At 37.4% G+C, this 14350-nt stretch overlaps 1 protein-coding gene across 4 annotated transcripts in view; it reads right to left on the bottom strand.

Moving 5' to 3' along the window:
• Window positions 1–638: 638 nt before the first annotated feature.
• Slc16a9 (solute carrier family 16 member 9) overlaps window positions 639–14350 on the bottom strand; it is a 78771-nt gene continuing 65059 nt past the window's right edge. For all 4 annotated transcript variants that reach the window (XM_087184813.1, XM_087184814.1, XM_004858285.4 and 1 more), the window contains 3 exons: window positions 9504–9599; window positions 3698–4615; window positions 639–2962 (listed from right to left, as the gene is read on the bottom strand). In XM_087184813.1, the coding sequence (XP_087040939.1) occupies window positions 2784–2962; window positions 3698–4615; window positions 9504–9599 (1193 nt within the window). In that variant the 3' untranslated portion in view covers window positions 639–2783. The remainder of the gene's footprint in view (window positions 2963–3697; window positions 4616–9503; window positions 9600–14350) is intronic.

The following is a 14350-nucleotide window of genomic DNA, read 5'->3' as shown; positions in this document are numbered from 1 at the left end:
TTTAAGTTAACAGTGACTTCTCTATGCACTAAGAAAATTGGCTTGATAGAAACCCTCTCAACATGGCCCCATTTCCTAGCCATGTTAGAAACCATTCAGAAAGTGAAATCTTTTTTATTTTCCTTTTGGAAATTACTTATACATTCATACTATGTTGTCAGATCATTATGACAATTATATTTTTATTATAAAATGAGCATTAATCTCTAGTACACAGGGTTATCATTAGCTATAAATGATGTAAGCCTGGAACATATTAAAAAATTCTATGAATTATTAAGCTGGGCTTGGCAGCTTGAGACTATAATATCACTGCTTGGGAGACTGAGGTAAGAGGACTGCTTGAGCCGAGGAGTTTGCTATCAGCTTGAGCAACACAGTGATAAGTGATATCTTTATTAATAATGTCAGATAGGAATGTGCCCTTTGTTTCTCAAGAGCATTACACAGGCCTGATATGCCAACTTTTTGGAAAGCAACGAGGCAGTTAACGTAAGCAGACTGGTTTTTGAACATGCTCTTCTTATCAGACCATCAAATTCTGGAATCAGAATTATATCAGATAATTTATATGTTTACATTCAAGTGAAGTGCCACTATACTGGGAAGAAAAGGAAGAGGAAAGAAAACAACTGAACTGATGCAAAACAAACAAAAGTATTTTATTGTAACTTAAAATTCATTCCCTAAACTGTGGAAAATGCACACATTGGATGACCTCAGTAGACATAGTGATGCTATATTTGGACAATTACCAACATTGATGAATGTGGAGAGGTCATTAAAAAGTCAAAATTTTCTAGGTTATTGGATTTTCTTGAACATAATATTGGTAATAAGAACTTTCAACAAAAAAACATGTAATTTTTTCTTTTAAATGTCATTTATTAATTTACTAACCTTTTCAGGGACTAAGGATGAGGTACAGAAAACTTTACAGAAGTCTGAACATATGGAGCAGAGGTCTGGGGTACCCTGAAGCCCCATTATTGCATTACTGGGTAGGGTTAATTCCTTTTTGGATTCTCCATAGTACACAGGAAAGTACTATTTACCATCCTCACAGAGGGCTGTGAGGACTCATGCTCATAAAGTGCTTCAAGCGCCTTCCAAGGAAAGGAATATAGAAGTATAAAATAAAACAATCTTAAGTGTTTCAAAAGAAAAGACAAGTTTGGCACATTGGGAAGGGTGCCTCTTATTTAAAGAACACTTGGCTATTTATTTATTTATTTATTGTGTGTGTGTGTGTGTGTGTGTGTGTGTGTGTGTGTGGTACTGGGGATTGAAACTTGGCTATTTATTTATAAAAGCCTCTCACCTCAGGGTTTTGTTTTTTTTCATTTAAGAGGATAAATGTTTTTTCTCCTGCCAATCTCCTAACAGCTACAGGCTATGTTATCAGAATCATATGAAGAACTTGTTAAGAATATAGATGTTTGGGGCACAGCCTAGATCTATAGAATTAAACTAAAATCTCTAACCATGGTACTCAGGTACCTATATTTTTAAGAGATCAAAAGGGATACTGATGCATGCCAATGTTTAAAACCCATTTCTTTGGGGGAAAATATCAATTCATTAAACATTATTTTCTTCCTAGAATTTAAGCAAGGTTAGATAAGGGTGTCAATTTTTTTTTTTTTCGTACCAGGGATCAAACCCAGGTCCTTGCACTTGTGAGACATGTGGCAGAACCACTGAGCTGAATTCCCGGCCCAAGGATGTCAATTTCTGATTGCTTCTTTCCTGTCCCGTGTAGACTTAGCGTGCGCGCGCGCGCGCACGCGCACACACACACACACACACACACACACACACACACACACTGTTTTAGTTCTGGCCCTGAATTAAAATGTGATGGTGGAAAAATCTGATTGTAGCAAACAAATGCTTCATTGGGAAGATATGCAAGCACTTTCAAACAATCCCCACTGTGCCAAAAGCAAATGGAGGTGCCCCATTTGCCAGATGGAATGGTTGAAAAATGCATTCCTATTTGGAAGCAGTTAAAGTCAGAACTCCCTGGGAAATGGCAGCTAAGTGGATGTTGACAAACACAAGTGAGCAAAGGTCTCGTGGCCAACCATGAAGCAAGGCTACTCTTCTGCTTAGAGTCTGCCTGCATCCCAGCAAACGCCTTAGGAACTGAAACAGTTTATGTGCTGAGGGCACCAAACACCACTAAATCAAGGGTGCTAAATCAAGGCAAGTAAAATAAAATAATGAAAATTGATGACTATAAAATATCTTTTAAGTGATCAGTTTGTTCCACTGCAAGTCTTGATGCTGTTGTATAACTACTTTCACTTCCTGATGAAGTGGCTTGGAGTCTGTTGACTAGAAGGTCTACCACAGAGAGTGATTTATTTATTGCTTAGTGGCCTTCATGCATACCCCATCACGAGGCTTGCATGGTCTTCAAAACTGAAGATATGCTGGGCCCCTTGCAGTGGAACTAAGGAGTCTGCAGAGAATCCATACTTCTTTACACAGAGAAAGACTTAAGGAGCTGGTCAAAAGTTTTACAATGTTAAGAACTAATGAACAATAATAAAAAGTAGTCCTATTTCTTGGGGAAGGAGGGCACAGGGGATAAAGGCTACATACAGAGTACAAAAAGAGTTGGATATATAAAATTTTAAAAATGCACTCAAGAGTCAGCCACAGTCAAATCCTGCTGTGAGAAAACAGTCTTGACTCTAGAGTTTGCCTGAAAATTGTTAAAATATTTTTTGCTATATGGTATAAAGTAGCAAAAAATAGTGTCTTCCAATGTTCCTCTAAACATTAGAGGCAACTTTGTAAAAAAAAGTTGTTGGTGTTGGCTTAGGGAGTTGTTTTTTACATGTATCCCAAGGGGCCAAGGCTGCCAGCAGCAGAATAAAACCTCCCAGCAGGACACACAAGCCACTAAAATAAAATGCAATGTCGTAGGTCTGGGTCCAGTCGTAAAACCAACCTGAAAAGACAGTAAAACAAAACTGAGTTTCTTAGAAATAGTGTGAATGTCAAGCCCTACTCTAATTTTAATCAATTTTATAGTTAGGAGCATGATACTACTTCCAACATGAACGACTAGGCTTTAGAAGAGGGTAATCTTAAATATTTAGTTGATAAAAGGGATGTAATGGAGAGTAATGGGAACGAATATGATCAAAATATATTATACACATGTATAAAAACATCACATTGAATCTAGGTATGGTGGTACATGCCTATAATCCCAGCACTCTGAGAGGCTGAGACAGGAGGACGACAAGTTCAAGCCCAGCCTGGGCAATTTAGTGACTTAGCAAGACCCTGTCTCAAAATGAAAAAAAAAAAAAGAGCTGGTGATGTAGCTCAGTGTTGAGGCCCTGAGTTCAGTCCCTAGAACTAAAACCAAAACAACAAAAATGCATTTAAGCCTAATATTTTGTAAAATTATAATGGCATGAATGAAAATGTATCTTAATTTTTTTCTAAAAAGAAAAAATTTTCAGATGAGAAGCAAGCATTTTGAGTTTCTCCCAATTAAAAGAATGAATACAAAGACAGAGAAAGTCTACTGGCTTTCTGAACCATAACAAAGTGATCATGAATACATCATAAGATATTCCATACAGATTTATTCTTTGCAAATCTGAATATCTATATCTGGAGATATTGAAATGAAGAAGAGTAAACTGAGTTGACTTGAAAATAAATATCTTACCAATAATTGGTGGTCCAAGGCTATTTCCAAGTCCAGCAAAAAACATTAATATTCCATAGGCATGAGCTAATTTTTCAATTCCCACAGTCTTGGTAGTCACATATGGGAATATGGACCAATTACCAGTAAGAAACCCTAGAATCGCAGAAAGTATTGCCAATGTGACATAGCTTTTTGCAAACGGAATTGCACACAAGGCCAAGCCCATGGTTATTAAGGTAGCTACATAAAGATATAAGGTATTAATCCACTTGAAGTCAGCCAATATCCCTAAAAGGAGTTTACCAACTGCCGTCATAATGCCTATAATGGAAATAAGAGGCATAATAGACTCCTCTTCCTTCACACTGGAACTTCTTGCTACATCTTCCATAAGTAATGAAGGTGGAAACCCTCCAATGTCAAAAAGTAAGATAGCGATGAAAAGTGCTGAAAATACTTTGTTTTTAAACAGAGAGACAGTTTCGCCACAGTAGTTTTTATACAACTGCCACTTCCTCTTGGCAAATTGTTTGCAAAAATATGTCTGCTCTGCAACTTTCTGTCTGTACGTTTCAGGTTCTTTTGCGTGTGCCATTGTTGTGGGGCTTTTATGAAGAAGATTCTCCTGTTTCCAGTCACCATTGGCCAAAGCACCTTTGCATTTTGCCTCATTATTGTAGCTCTTCTCCAGAATGTTTATGTTTTCTTCCTGGTTCTTTTCTCTTTCAGTGTAAATGGAATATCTGTCCAGCACATTTTCTGGAGCTGGTTTTTCAGGCAAAGGACAATTGGAGACCTGCAGGGGTCTCATCAAGCTGCCACAGGCTAATATATTTAAAGCTAAAGCACCAACTATCAGCAAGCATCCATCCAGTCCATAGAAGTCAATCAGCATCCTCTGGAGAGCAGCATAGATAAAAAGGCCAACACTTGAACCTAAAAGGGAAATGGGAGCTGTTTAGTCTTTATCTCATACTTTGGGGCTCTCAGATCAAGCATTAGAAACATCACCATTTATACTGGCATTCATTGTACCTGTATATTAAAATCGCAAAATAGTGAAGATAACAATAATAGTAATGTCAACATAACATTAATTTATAATTCAGACACTGGTAAGCAGTTTATGCTGCATTATCTTGTTTTATCCTTTTAATAATTCTATTGAATAGATCCTATTATTACTCCCAATCCGCAAATAAAGTGACTGAGGGCTGGGAAGCTTGAGACATTAGCCATAGATCACAAATAACATTAATAGGATAACATAAGCTGTAAATAACATAAGTAGGATTCACACTTAGTCTGATAGCAGGAGCCCGTAGTCTTAGCATATATCATTATGTAACTACTTTTTTTGAATTTGTTATGTGCCAGGCCCTACGCTAAACATTTATTGCCTTTGGGAGAGCAAATTTTTGTATTTTATTTTTGAGATAAATATAGGTTATTTTCAAGATATTTGTAATGTTTTGATAGTTCAAATCCATTGCTCTATCAACAGAATAAATGACTTATATTTTAATGCATTGATAACATCATAACAGTCAGTGGGAATTTGACTGAGTGTATAAATTTAAAACGTTTCTACATCATGCAACCAGGTAAACAGCCCCTTTTCCATATTGATCACACAAAACATACTGGAATGCCAGGTTATAGCGACCCAATTAATGTGCACCATTCTCATCTGGTTCTGCTTTCAATGTGTAAAGAAGTTGAATATTTTAAAACTTAAACATCTTCAGGAAATGTCATGTGAAAAAGAAAGAAAAAATAAAAGATCACTAAAAGAAAATAGTCTAAATGATCATACATATAAAAAGATCTACTCCAAGTGATAGCATAACCCCAATGGGATGCCAGTGGACCAAGAGGCATGACTGATGACATGAACATGTTCGCTGTAAAATCTCATCTTATTGCCCAGCAGGGAGGCACACACCTATAATCTCAGCTCCTCAGGAGGCTGAGACGGAAAGACAACTAATTCAAGTCTAGTTTCAGCAACTTAGTGAGATCCTGCCTCCAAGTTGAGAAAAAAAAAAAGAAGAAAACTAAGAAAGGCTGTGTGTGTATCTCAATGCAAAACCCTTGGTTTGAACCTGAGTGGTACAGAAAAAGAAATAAAGTAAAAATTCAGCTTGTCAAAAATTCTTGCAGGGCACAGTAGCAAATACCTATAATTCTAGCTATTTTGGAGGCTGAAGCAGGAAGGTTGTAAGTCCAAGTCCAGCCTAAGCAACTTAGGGAGAACCTGTTTCAAAATTAAAAATAAATAACTAAATACATAAATGGAAAGGAATGCAAGTGTAGCTCAGAAATAAAGGGCTTGCCTAGCATGCTCCAGACCCTGGGTTTGATCCTTGACACTATGAAAGAAAGAGGGGAGGGGAAGGGGAGGGAAATAAAGAGAGAAATTGTTACAAATAACCACTGGTTTTATACTTTAGAGTTGTAAGAAAATATTTTTAAAAGGGAATTCCAGGGCCAGGGATTTAGCTCAGTGGTTCCAGTGCCTGCCTCGCAAGCACAAGGTCCCCAGTTCGATCCCTGGTACCAAAAAAAAAAGGGGGGGAATTCCATTGTCCCTTTTTCACTTTTTTTTTTGTTTTTGTACTGGTGATCAAACTTGGGACCTTGTGCTTGTGAGGCAGGCAGCGGCACCACTGAGCTAAATCCCTGGGCCTTCACATTTTTCAAGTTAACTCTTCATTCCAAAGAAGGGAGAAGAATCTTTGCATATATATATTGATGGTTTATGTTAAGGTATTGGGAGCTAAGATAGTAACTTGGTCAATACTAAAAGAGTAAATGTTTGCTGACTATTGACAAGTAATAATAGACAAATGTAATCCTTTCCTTAGTCTTATAAAAGTAGTTCATGCTTCCAAAGTTAAAGTACTTTAGAGTAAATGGAAAGTACCAAGTAAAACTGGGTGGCTGCATGGACTACCGTGCTGCACCACCTCCCAATAACTGCTCATTTGTCATTTTTATCTATCATTATGTCTATGTAGAGAGTATAGCAAATTGCTACACCATTAGATACTTAAAATATTCTCTTTTTTTTGGTACCAGGGATTGAACTCGGGTCCCTGCCCTTTCGAAGCAGGCGCCGGAACCACTGAGCTAAATCCCCGCCCCACTTAAAATATTCTTAGTGTTTTGAAAGTTCCCTGTTTCAACGTTAAGTTGAGAAAATAAACAATTTTCCACTGATTACCAACCAAGCTGATCTGTTATCATGACATACAAGAGAAACACAGCAAATCAATCCAACAGATTTACTGAATTCAGTAGATTACTAAAAATTCAGATTTACGGAACACCTACCATATACTAACTTATGATGAGGGCAAGGAAAATCAAATTACTTATCTTAGTCTACATCCCAAGAAAACAGGGCGATGGCTTAGAAAGATGTAGGAAGTATTTCAGGGCAATAGAGAGTAATTTCAGCTTTTCCTCGTGGGGTCAGGTGTATAGCTCAGGGGTGCCTAGCATGCATGAGGCCCTAGATTTGATCCCCAGCATTGCAGGAAAAAAAAAGTTTCTTTGTATAACTTTTTAAACCATAAAACTATAATTTTTAATATTCAAAAAGAACATCCTCCTAATTGAAAAATGGCCAATATAAAGGGCAAAATGAAAACATAAATTATGCTTTCATCCATGTCTAGATTAAACACTATTAAAAAAGATTAGGTGATGCCCAGAGAAACTGAAACTGTAAAGAGATGCACTCATGCATGGATGAGCTCATTAATACCAGGCCTGAATCCAAAAACTTTTTCTGTAAAGGGTTAGAGTAAACACATAAGGCCCTGCGGTCTGCACAATACCTACCGATCCTGATAATTCAGCTCTGCCCTGGAAGTGTGGGAGCAGCCAGAGATGAACCATAAAGGATCAAATGGCTGTGTTCCAATGAATTTATAGACAGTGAATTTCACATAATTGTCACACGTCATGAAATATTCTTTTTTGATTTTTAAAAATCATTTTCAAATACAAAATCAATTCTTGGTTTGTGGGCTAGACAAACAATAGCAGTAGGCTAGACTGGATCCATGGGCATAAGTTTACCAATCCTCGTTTATTGTGGAAGAAAATGTTGCCCCCAAACTTTCATTTTGTGTCTATATTTTTCCTTTCAACTAGGTTACCGTATTTCAGGTAGTTTGTTTTGAGGTTTTTAAAAAAAATTACATTACTTTGTTTTGCTTGTCATCCCTTTCATTGACAGTAGCTTCATCCCTCTCCCTGATTCCCCCACCTCACCGGCTCCCTGTGAGTTGAAGCTGGAACCCCTTCCCCTCTCACTATCCCCACTTCCCAGTGCAGAAAACTGAGGCACAGAATAGTTGTACCTTGTCCAACACCAGGCAACTAATGAGTGACAGAAGCAGCATTCAAGACCAGGCAGTCTGGCTCCTGGGTCTGTGTGGTAACTCTACACATTTTGCCTCCTCACAAACACAGTACAGGTGAGACCTTTTGTCCCCTAGGCTGCCGTGCCTACTCTTACACCCCGACATACTCGTGTGAGATCCAAACAGGTACTTTCAACTGCATTCTGACCGTGCTACATTCCTCATCTGTTGTTTTTGTGTTCTTTCCCCTATTTCTGCCTTGGCTATGTCTTCAAACTCTGGCCTTCTCTCTTCCTGAACCATGGTTCACATTTCCCACCTGGCAATCCATCCTTGTATTACTATGAGTAAATGGCCAACTCAATTCAGTGTGTCCAGTAATTTCCTTGTTGCCCTGGGGTGGCCTCAGAACAAAGCAAGTGTGTAGGTCCTGTAGCCCGTCTAAGAGCCTGACCTCCCAGGAACACCTGCCAACTAACGAGTAGCTTATGTAAACTTACAGCTTTTGGTAGCTTGGCAGCTATATCCCCTAAATAAATTCATAAAATACTACCCACAAAAATTTTGATAAGTTCCCTAAGCAGCTTTTAAAAAATTCATCTGAAAAGTGAAACACCACTTTAAAACTCCCAGAGGAGTCCAGGAGTATTTAAAATCTGTATTTTATACATAGATTTTCTCTTCTGTGATCATCTCTTGATCGTTAAAGAAATAACAAGAGTAAACAGCCAGGTGCTTGGATGTGCACATAGGACAGTGAGATGTATTCAGAAATTAGTAGAGAAAAGATAAGTTCCATAATATGTGCAGGTAAAGAGATGGCAAGCACCAGTCTTTCTGCCAGTGGCCTTGGGGTTGTCCATTTTCCTTCCCTTTCTCTTATATTCCTCAGGGATAAGGTGTTTACAGAAGCATTCTCTGCTTCTTTTAGCAAAGCCTTCACCAGTATGTGGCTCTCAATATACTGAACCCATAAGCTTTCTTTTCATATATTATATTGGACATACATTGGCCCCAGATTTTTCACATATGTATTTTATGGTAAAAAATAAATATTTCTTCTAGGAGTAGAGTAAAAGAATCATTTTGCTATCTGACATGCTAGGTAATGGATGGGTATACATATATGTGCTTGCTTTTTTTTTTTTTTTTTGGTACCAGGGATCGAACTCGGGTCCTTGCACAAAAACACTGAGCTAAATCCCCAGCCCTGTGCTTGGTAAATTTTAACTTTGTTTAGAAGGCTAAATAGTGACAATACTTATTTTGAAAATGTACCTGTTATAAACCAGGGATGGTAGCACTCATCTGTAATTCCAGCACTCAAGAAGCTGAAGCAGGATTGAGAGTTCAAGGCCAGCCTGAGCTACACAGTAGACAAAGGAAAGAAGGAAGGAAGGAAGGAAGGAAGGAAGGAAGGAAGGAAGGAAAGAAAGAAAGAACTGTACCTGTTGAAATCAGGCCAAGTGCAAGGCCTCGGCGGCTGTCAAAATACTGGCACGTAATTGTCACTGTTGCAGTGTATAATAAACCGCATCCAAGACCTAAACATAAAAAGACATTAAATAAATTAAGAAATATTTCATTATTTTATTATTTTGGGTATTTGTTTGTTTGTTTTTGGTAGCAGAGATTGAACTCAGGACCTCGCACTTGCCAGATGCTGTGCTGCTGAGCTAAATCCTGACCCTAAGATCTCATTATTTTAAATGCATGGGAATAAAAGAAAGAAAGGAGTAAATCAAATCTCCGCTAGGACATTCTCTTACTGGTTAACTTCAGAGTATGAGTTTCTAGACTCCTTCTATCTCCATATTATCTAACTAAAACAGGAGTTGGATTAACTTACACAGTTGTCATTATTACATATAGGACCCTGAAAGACATTAAATAAAGGTGGTTTTGGGCCGGAGATTTAGCTCAGTGGTTCTGCCGCCTGCCTCGCAAGGGCAAGGTCCCAAATTTGATCCCTGGGTCCAAAAAAAAAAAGGTAATTTTGGGGGTGCACACCTATGATCCCAGCACTCTGGGAGGCTGAGCCAGTAGGAGCACAAGTCTGAGCCAGCCTGGGCAACCTAGCAAGTCAGTGAGATTCCATCTCAAAATAAGGGAAGGGAAGGACAGGGAAGGGAAGGACAGGGAAAGGGTGGGACAGCACAGGGACGGGAGAGGAAAGGGCTGGACATGTAGCTCAGTGCAAAAGCCCTGGAGTCATACTCCAGTATCATTAAAAAAAGATATGAAATAATACCTGCTTCTGGAAAATCAATTTCATTGTCAAAATGTGTCACCCTTAAAAGAGGCTGTATTTCTGAGAACCTTTGCAAAGGGAATGGATTTATTTTCTGTGACTTCATTGTCAGACTCTGAAATGTTAGGCACTGGAAACATGATTTTAAAAAGACATTGCAGGTTACTAAATGCCAAGACCCAAAAGTAGAAACAGCAACTTTTATACTTTTAACCTTAAACTAAAATGAATTTTTAAAAAAAAATGATTTCAAGGATGTAGATTTCAGATAAAATTATGTCACTGTTTTTTAAATTTTTAAAAATTTTTTGCATAAATTTAGAATACATTTTCTTCAAAATTTCAAAAAAGCAGAATATGGCCTGAAATCTCCCTATATCTGTATTGGATGACTTTAAGCCAGCAGTTATTAAAGAGAGGTCATGGGGGCTGGGAAGTCCGGGGTGCCAAGACTAAACCATTTTTACAAAAGTACCAAGATGATCTCTGCTTTTTTCACTATGTTCACATTTTCGCTGATGGTGCAAAAGAGAAATAAAACTTTAAAAACTTTGGAACAAATCAAAGTATTTGTACTAAACTTTATACCTTATCACTTTTACCACCACATACTATAAAAACAAATTCGTTCTAAATGTTTCATCTGAATTACAAGAGCTTCTAGGAGGAAAAGCATTTAAGCAATTGTTTTAGTACCCAGGTAAAATAGCCATTTTTTTTTTCATAACTTGCCTGGTTTTTTTACTTGAAAGAATGTCTGATAGATAAACTGTGGTTATTCACCTTGTGTATTTGACAGCTATTTTCTTGAAAAATGAACTAACAAGGGAAACAACGGACAGTGATTGCCACAAATGATAAAATTCAAGCTTTCCAGCAAAAGATGAGAATTTTAGAAAATTGGTATCTACCACCATGAATTTGATAATTTCCCAATATATAAAGATTTTCTAATGAGTTTGTTGGTAATATTAACAAGTGACTCTTAGTCATGGGGGCACACACCTGTAATCCTAGCACTCAGGAGGACATGACAGGAGAATTGTGAATTTGAGGCCAGCCTGGGCTACACAGTTAGTTCAAGCCCAGCCTGGTCTACATAGAGAGACGTTGTCTCCAAAAGCCAAGAAAAATTTTAAAAAAGTGTTAACATCACTTTTGATGCTTTATAATGAAATGTGATAACATTTTCAAATTCTAGTAATACTCAGAGCACCAATATTTTTCAAACATGCATTCATGATATTATAAAATCAAGTTTGAATGAAAAGCCAAGTACAGCATAAACAAATGGCCTTACTAAGAAAAGTATACTGATATGGTATTAGGTTCCATATTCAATTAATCTTTAGGAAATTATAACTTACCAAGTTTTGGTATAATATCAAATTGCCTGAAAAGACTATTAGAAACTCTTGCCTTTTGAATTATATTTTTGTATAAGTCCAGGGTTTTTTTCCTATTCTTCAATCAAAAACACATATTGTGCCAGGCATAGTGGTGCAAACCTCTACTCCTAGCACTGAGGAGGCTGAGGCAGGAGAACTTCGAGACCAGCCTGGATTACACAGCAAGTTCAAGGCCAGTCTGGACTACATAGAGAGACCTTGCCTCAAACAAACAAACAAAAAAACACCCAAATAGCACACTACAACAGATTTGGTACAGAAGATAGGAGGACCCATATTTTCTATAAAGCCAGACATGAGATTTACAAATATGTAAAAAGAAATACCACTTATCTTGTTAATTTTTTGTTTTGGAGAAGAGTTATTCTTCACAGTAAATGGGTTATTCATATTAACATGTACTGAATTATTATCTTTAAACGAATTACAAAAAATTTTTAAAATTTCTTTAAATATAATAAATTTCAGCCAAATAAATACAAGTATAATCCATATAATTAAAAGCTCTTTGGGGTCCTAAATAAAAGAGTAGATAATCCCATCTAAAAAGTTTAGAAACCACTGTTTTAAGCAGTCCTTAGTCTGTTTTTGGTTAGACACTGTTAGTGAAAAAGTTCTGAGCACCGACCTTCAGCATAATACTGTAATTTAAAAACTAAATGCCCATACAACTGACCATTTGAAGCACAAACATGAGTAAAACATAATTTTTTAAATTTAAGTAGGTAAAACTTAAATATATTTACTTTCTAACATTTCTTTGGCACACTCTAAGTTCCATTTTTCACACTTCTGGGTGAGAGCACAACACAACCACAAGCTTCCTTTTTCTGTATCCGCTCACATTTGTGAAAGTTGTCGGAATCAAAATGTAATCAAAGATGTCAAGCCGTAATCAAAAACGAAATAAAGCTGGAAGTTGTGGAGATCTCATGTACATACGCTTGATCACAAGAACTACTCACAAAAGCTCAGCCAGGACCACAACCCATCACAGAAGCCGCCACAACCTGACACAGACAACACTTCTACAAGAACATCTTCCCAGCAACCGTTTAACCTTGGACTGGCACCATCCTTGTTATTGATCTTTGTAGCCAAGAATGTTTGTTTCAAAATATCTTATGAAATCTCTCATTTCACCTTTAAAAACAGACCCTTGCTTCAACCTCCTTCAACATGCTTCATTTTCTATGCTACCTGTATTCCCATTACAACGCTATTCTAATTCCAAATAAACGAGCTGTTCTTTAGAGAAGCTCTCTCTGATTGTTCTCTACATTGACACATCAAGCCAGACACCCAGGTCTTTATCACACATATGCCTAAATTATCAACCTCCATCTCTGCATTGCTGCAGCCTTGGTTCACCTCTTAGTATTTTCTGATCTGATCTAGGACCACCTAAAAGTAGTCTCAACCTCCATGGCTTTTCCCACCAATCAAAACTGATGTCCAACAGCACTCATTACATCACGCACCCGTGATAGACCTAAACCTTTGCTCATCAGGCCTCTGTTGCGCACTGTGCTTTAATATATTTGGAACTCACCATGTTAACTGGTGCATCCCTCCACAAATATGCATGAAAGACTGCTGTTTCCATCCTGTCTCATGCTTCTGTGCTTTTGGGTTCTGGATGTCCTCCTCACACCGTCCTCACTCCCCTCACAACCCACACCCACCCAACCACATTCTGCCTGTCCTTAAGCGCCTAAACCCTCCCTACCAACACAGATAGGACACCAGCACTGAATGTTGGTTTCATTCCTTACTGCACTTACATGTTACTAGTTATACACGGCTAAGTCAAATCTTTCAACTACATGATTAGTTCTGTGACTTTGGAAAGTCACTTAAGACTCTAATTCTTTGTTTCCTTGGCTTTAAAACAATCTCATAAGAGAGTTGTGAAAATTAAAAAATGTAAAATTTAGTATCTGTACCTAGAATATAGTAAGTATTAAAATATATAATATAGTATGTACTAAAATTAGTCATTAGATTGTGGTTTTCTTCACTTTTCACCCATGTATGAAGGGGTTACATAGACATAGCCTCAGACTGTATTAGAAAATCATTTCCATGTTACAGCTGTACAGCTGTGAGACTCAAAAGACTATCTTCAATGACCAAACCATTCCAAATAGGGAAGGGAGGAGAGGCTTCTAAACTCTACTTTGGCTAAGGTAAATCTAAAGAAAATCGTGTTTATATCAGTTGTCCACAAAAACGGGTTTTTCCTCTCTTTTGTTTCAACGGGTTGTACAGTTATCAAGAAAATAAAGAGAAAATTAGAATTTTCCAAGGAATATTAAAACCATAAATTCTGAAGAAAAAAGAATGCAAAGAATTGATTTGAAGTGTTCTTGTCAGAAAAACAATAAGAAATTATGAGAAAGAAGCTTCAGCAAGTCATTAGGATGTATTTCCTGTATCACCATCACCTTTCTCACAACATCCCTAACCTCACACCACAATGTCTTTTTCCTGCCTCAGTGAAGTTACTGAGAAAATAGGAGTCTGAATTACAGGTTTGGCTGTGTGGCTTAGATTCACTTGAAAACTGGCAAGCTACAAGTGTCCATCAACTGGAAACTGGATAAAGAAAATGTGGCTTTTTATAAAATGGAGT

Source organism: Heterocephalus glaber, unplaced genomic scaffold (genome assembly GCF_053883595.1).
Source record: "Heterocephalus glaber isolate CG9 unplaced genomic scaffold, H.glaber_assembly_v1.0 deba00001497, whole genome shotgun sequence".
NCBI lineage: Eukaryota > Metazoa > Chordata > Mammalia > Rodentia > Bathyergidae > Heterocephalus > Heterocephalus glaber.
Note: the sequence above shows the minus strand (reverse complement) of the source record. Positions and strands in the feature narration are given on the sequence as shown.